This window comes from Theropithecus gelada, chromosome X, assembly GCF_003255815.1.
Source record: "Theropithecus gelada isolate Dixy chromosome X, Tgel_1.0, whole genome shotgun sequence".
Taxonomy (NCBI): Eukaryota; Metazoa; Chordata; class Mammalia; order Primates; family Cercopithecidae; genus Theropithecus; species Theropithecus gelada.
In genome coordinates, this window is record NC_037689.1 from 121,648,543 (window position 1) to 121,654,542 (window position 6,000).

At 32.2% G+C, this 6,000-nt stretch overlaps 1 protein-coding gene across 5 annotated transcripts in view; it reads left to right on the forward strand.

Moving 5' to 3' along the window:
* Nucleotides 1-5,037, forward strand: part of STAG2 (stromal antigen 2) — a 135,030-nt gene extending 129,993 nt beyond the window's left edge. For 4 of the 5 annotated variants that reach the window (XM_025372072.1, XM_025372074.1, XM_025372071.1 and 1 more), the window contains one exon: nucleotides 3,111-5,037. In XM_025372072.1, coding sequence (XP_025227857.1) covers nucleotides 3,111-3,134 — 24 coding nt within the window. In that variant the 3' untranslated portion in view covers nucleotides 3,135-5,037. The remainder of the gene's footprint in view (nucleotides 1-3,110) is intronic. The other variant, XM_025372073.1, reaches the window with a different exon arrangement.
* Nucleotides 5,038-6,000: the final 963 nt, after the last annotated feature.

A 6,000-nucleotide genomic window follows, 5' to 3' on the forward strand; every position in this document is an offset into this window, starting at 1 on the left:
ATGTGTGGCCTTAAGATTCTGCATTGCTAACATGCTGTCGGTGCTTCAGGTCTGCAAACCATACTTTGAGTAGCAAGACTTTATAGTACCTAAGTGACCTATCCCACTCATAAGTCTGAAGTTTATGGTTTTCTTGATAATTAATCTAACAGTATGTATCATCTTAGTTTGTTAAACATGAAAGTAGTGATTATGATGAGGGGTAAAGGAATATTTTCAAGCAGGTGTGATGAAATGCATTTATTCAACAATTTATTACATCAGAAGTTGGTGCTGAAGTGAATAAGACACTCTCCCTGTCCTTAAGGAATTCATATTCTAGTGCACCTTGACTATCACTTTGAAATGAAAAGTATGGAAGGTAGTAGCTGAGAGCTTGGGTGACAGACACTATGCTAGGTATGATTTATTTTGATCTTCTCAGCAACCTTGTGAGAAAGGTAATGGGAATTTCCACTTTCATGCTGTAGTAAGCTGAGACTGAAGAAGTAGTTTAGTGACTTTGCTCAGTTATACAGTTAGCAAGTGTCCAAGTAGTAATTTGATGCCAGTTCCTTTTGATTTAATAATCTCCTGCTGTCTCTACTGTCGTGCTTCCCAAAACTAAAATCCCCATTTGGATGAAACACCAACAGAAGTAATTAAGAAATTGAAATGGTTAACTATGATCAAAATTAATATGGGCAGTTAGGATCACCATTTTTTAATGTATTTGTCTAATGTCAGGAGAACTTTTAACATTTGTTTTCTTAGTTACATACTAGATTTGCAAACAGGTGTTCTTCAGATTACTAAAATAATGAAACAGCAGTATTAACTGTGTATCTATTTTTGACATTTAACATTTAGAGAAAAGTAGGGTCCTAATAGTCATTTTTTATTTATAGTGATTTTATAGCGTTCTCGTGTACATTGAATGTTACAGCTGAGAGGCTTTTATTTATTCTTAATTTGATAATAGTTTAGCTGCTTCTGCTACTAAAATTAGGAAAATGAGCACTTATACTTACAACTGTAGTTTTATAGCATTACCACATGATGGCAGCAGTCACATAACTGAATGCTCAATAATCTTTAAAGGCTTAGGTTTCTTTAGAAGGCTTTGACAATGTAATTTTTTTTTTAAAGTTAATAGTTTATTTTTAAAATATACACTAAACTATACTCCATACTGTCTCAACCATAACTTAAGAAATGGAATAATGGAAAATTTTAAATGTAAAGTTCTGTTTGCCTTTATACAATACCCCACATCTGTTCTTACTGAAGCCCGTAATAACGGGATCATCAAAACAGTAGCAAAATTGGGATTTAAATTCTTTAATGTCCAGTTCTAAGAAGTGGTAATATAAACACTCTGAACCTATCATTTTGTGTTGCATATACATAAAATTCTAGATTTATGGTATAGCTGGTTTTATATTTGGACACAAAATTGGTTTATAACATTTTGATAACAGTCGTTTTCTGCCAGAATTGCCAAAATATACTGAAGTTTGGTATTTGTACTTCTAAAAATATGTTAAAGTATTTATTAATGTTAACATCAGAAATAGGCAGAGTTTGTGTTGGCACAGAAAAGAGTGTCACTACTCTCATTCCTCTGTGTTGAGATTCTCTTATTAGAATTATTTATAGTATAAAATTGGTAAAGAAGGGCTCCATGTAATGGAACTAATTTAATGTTCTAGTAGGAGAATCTAGTTATAACCTAGTCTGTACAAAACAAAAAGAATCTCAGGGGTTTGGGTGCTTTCTAGTCAGGCACTCTGTAAAGAACTTGAGTTCATCTTCATCCCATACTCTATACTAAATTACTAATTAAGATTTTATACTTTCATTCATCATCAGACCTTTCCCTACCGAGATTCATAGACTGTTATGGCAAGAATTGGCCTTTAAACATTATCTAGGTCTCTTTGGTGGAAACGTTCTAACCACCCAAACTCTTGTCTTTAACCAAAAAAGGAGAACCCTGAAGCATGCGGGAAGGGGAGAGGACAAGGGATTAGTAGTGTGGTAGTTATTGTGAATGGACAGGTAAGAAACTGGGTGCACGAGTCCTCTTTGTTTTCATTACTTGGGATTCCAAACACTACTTGATAATTCATTATAAAGAGGCTGCAATCAGATACTTGTTTCTGAGTCTGAAAATACACAGTTTCTTCAGCTTATGTTTATACATGAGTTCTATGACTTTTGTTCATAGAACTTATGAGAGATTTAACTTGTAAGTAAGAGCTCTTTGTAATATTTCAGCTCATTACATCTGGCTTTGATATCAGTTCTTACTAGCTCATTATAGTATTCTAAAATATTACTTAATGGGCATAAGTGCTAGAATTTTAATTGAACAACCTAACTTTTAGTATATATACTAACAGTCACATGCTATTCTTGTTTAATGAACAAGGGAGAGTTGCTCCATTCATCATCTGCTTTTACTTTTAGACAAGTAATTATTAGATTTTACCTAACATTCCTTTCTCAGCTGGAGTATATAGAAAGCATCAATATAAGTCATTTTGCCCTGATTTTACCTTACCTTTTTGATTTCTTAAAATTTGTAGTTCTGTTCTATTCACTTTGGCCATATTTTCTAAAGAAAGCTTCCTGCTTTCTACATACTTGAATTGTTCTTAGATTGTTTTTGGTCTGCATTTTCAAATGCCTTTTTGAAAAACTGTATCCACTTCCAGCACAAATAGCCAAGTTTGCAAGACTTTCTTAACCTCTTTCCAAGGAACCTGTGCCAGAAATATATGTGAAGAAGCACATTCATTTATTCATTCAACAAATACCTATGTTGAGTGCCTATGTTTAGGGCATTATCTAGACATCAGGGGTATATATAAGCATAATTAATCCAAGGTTCCTACTTTAATTATATTTGTGAGGTAAGTAGCATCTTGATTAGTCCTGATGTTATTTCATTGTATATCATGGTCGATTTAATTTTAGAATTATACATCTGAAGAGAGAGAAGTTTTCAAAGTGGTTTTATTAGCATGTTATTTAACATAATAAAGCATTAATGTAATGTTTACAGATATATTTAAATAAATGAATGACTTTTAACGAGATTTTCTCCCCCCTCTCTCTCTCATTAGGTTCTTGGAGTGTCAATGTTTTAATACCAGTACACAATTAAATCTGTGGTGAAGTCATTTTCTAAGTGGAAGAGGAAATTTTAAAGTGTGGTAGATACAGTGAAATTCTGTACAGATTTTTCTCTAAGGAGAATATGACATGCTTATGCTTACCAAGATCAAGTGCATTGAGGGGCAGTTTTGTTTGCCTGAATAAAAGTAAAGGACAAGTAAACAATTTAATGATAAGCTACAGTTTTTCTTAGAAAGTAAATATTTTATTTATGCGCTGTTAGTTGGCTTTTGAATCAATTATTTCATGCTTTTTTTTAAAAAAAGAAAAAAAACAAAATAACAATCTGAAGAGGCATTTGGTACAGATACGAATTCTCTTACATTTATTTACTGGTTGTACTAAATAATGATGACCTCTGCTGGATTTTTGTTTACATCCAGAAAACAATGTTAAGGATGTATTTATTCCCCTACCCTGAAGAAAGTGTAGGATAGAATTGTTTTTAGCATTCTAAATTTAAATGCTTAAAACATCAATCAACAAAACTTTGTTTTAAATATTGTAATTGTGGAGAAAAGTAAACTTATAAGCAGAACTTTTACAATTTTTTCATCTAAAAGTATTTTAAGATATTTTTAAAATCCAAGAGCTTCTCTATACTTTTCAGAAATATCCAGATGCAGTGAACTGCCAGAAGGTAACCAGTCTCAAACATGCTTATCCCATTATCAACCCTGAAAGTTTGCTTGTCCTTTAAGATAAAAATGTAATGTTGTGATATTCCTTCCAGTAGTGCCACTGTATTTTGTCTCCAAATAAAAGAAGCTTATTGTAGTATGTTTGCAGAAAAATTCTAAACAAAAATTATACAGCTTATTAGAGTGTGGGAATAGGGATCTAAATTTTAAATAAAATTATATATATATATAAATTGGTGCTGATTTTATAATTGCGCAGTTTGTTTAGTTTTTTCTTACTTTTAAATTCCAACTTAAAATTATGAGGTTTCAGAAATATATTGAAAGTTTAACAATGTTTAAAAATAGAAAAGCATGAGTGTTCATGCTTTAAAATGATTTTTAAATTTGTATTTTATATTGTTTTATCTATCTGTCTTTGCAAGCAGTCTTCAGGTTAAAGATACTTCTAACAGGTTACAGTACATTTCCGCTGTATGTAAATTAGATGGGATAATAGAATTCATAACCCATAATATTCTTTGAAAGCTAAGCTTTAAACTTCATTTTATGTCCTTTCACAAATAAATTAGTTTAAAACAGAAAGTGGCTACTTGCCATTTTGACATCAACTCATTTTGCGAGGCTTAGGCAGCTAGACATCGTTTAAAACAAAATATTAACTTATATTACATGTGTATCTATCTTTTGTCAGTCGTCTCTCAGTTCTTGAGGTATATTATTTTAATCATTCCATGCCTTAATATGCTTGCAATACAAGAATATCTTCAGATGGGTGAATACCAAAAGGCTTTCAGTTTTTAGTCAGAAATCAAGCATTGGGCTGTGGTAGCCAAAAACCATAGGTTAGCTAAAAAGATCATGATACAATTATTTTATTAAGTCATGGTTAATAACAAATGAATCCAGACTTGTCTAACAGATTTTCCATCAACAAATATTGTTATGTGCAAAAGTATTGCCTATGTTGTTTTACACACCACTGCATTAACTAGAACTGCTGAGAGGACTGTATATATGATTTTAAACCTAAGTTGATTTTTTTTCTCACTCTTGAAAGGAGTACTTCTTTGTGAAAGCAGTTCTTACAGCTTTGTTTTCAACCAGCTAAAAATGTTTTATATATTACTCTAACCTGTTGTCCTCCACATTCTATTGTCCTAATTGTACTGTTTTCTGATTTGTATTTATGTCTTGAGACAGTAACTTTTTGAATAAAAATAAACCTACAGTATGTTGTATGTTTTCTCTTGTACTCAGAGGGGGAGGGTGACTATAAATGGTTTGCAAATTATATCTATTATCACATCTTTTCATGTGTTTGGGGAATAATTTATAGAGAATGCCATCAGTTTATATTTTTAATAAATCATATGTATTTACAATGAAACCAAATCCCTAATTGGGTTATTACTTTAAAATAGGAATCTGTAACCATTATTGCTTTAATTTTCATCTGGTATAGGTTAAACACATTTACAAATGTTTCCATTGTTTATACAGGGTACATTTGAGTGCCTTCTGTGTGCTAGGCATGTGTTAAGAGATCTCTCCTTCATAGATCCATTGGGGAAAACAAAATAATAAACTTGTAATAAGTGCCAGGAAGGAAACAGGCAGGATATGCTGAGGTAGAGAATGAGAGAGAGAGAGTAAGAGAGAAACCTGTCTTAAATAAGGGGCTCATGGCATGGAGGTAAAACCAACATTTGAAAAAGAATTTACTAATTGAATTCATATTGAAAACTCATCAAAGAAAGTGTTAACAAGATTTGCATTGTACTGTTTAAGAGGTTCATGTCAGTGTAACACTAGCACATTGTTCATTTGGGCTAGTTTGTATATCATATTAGAATTGTCTTCTATCATTAGTGATTCAGAACTGAACGTATAAAATGATAGCTAAAACAGCTGGGTGCTGTTTTAAGTAGTTTATGTGTAATAACTCATTAAGCTTCATGACGAGTTGATGATGCTGTTATTCCCCACCATTTTTTTTTTTTTTTTTTAACAAATCAGAAGGAGGTGAGAATGAGGTACAAAGAAATTTAAATACCTTAGACCCAGGGGTACCAGAACTTGGCCTGTTAGGCACTGGGCTGCACAGCAGGAGGTGAGTGGTAGCCTAGTGAGCAAGCATTAATCACCTGAGCTCTGCCTACTGTCAGATCAGCTTTGGCATTAGATTCTCATAGGA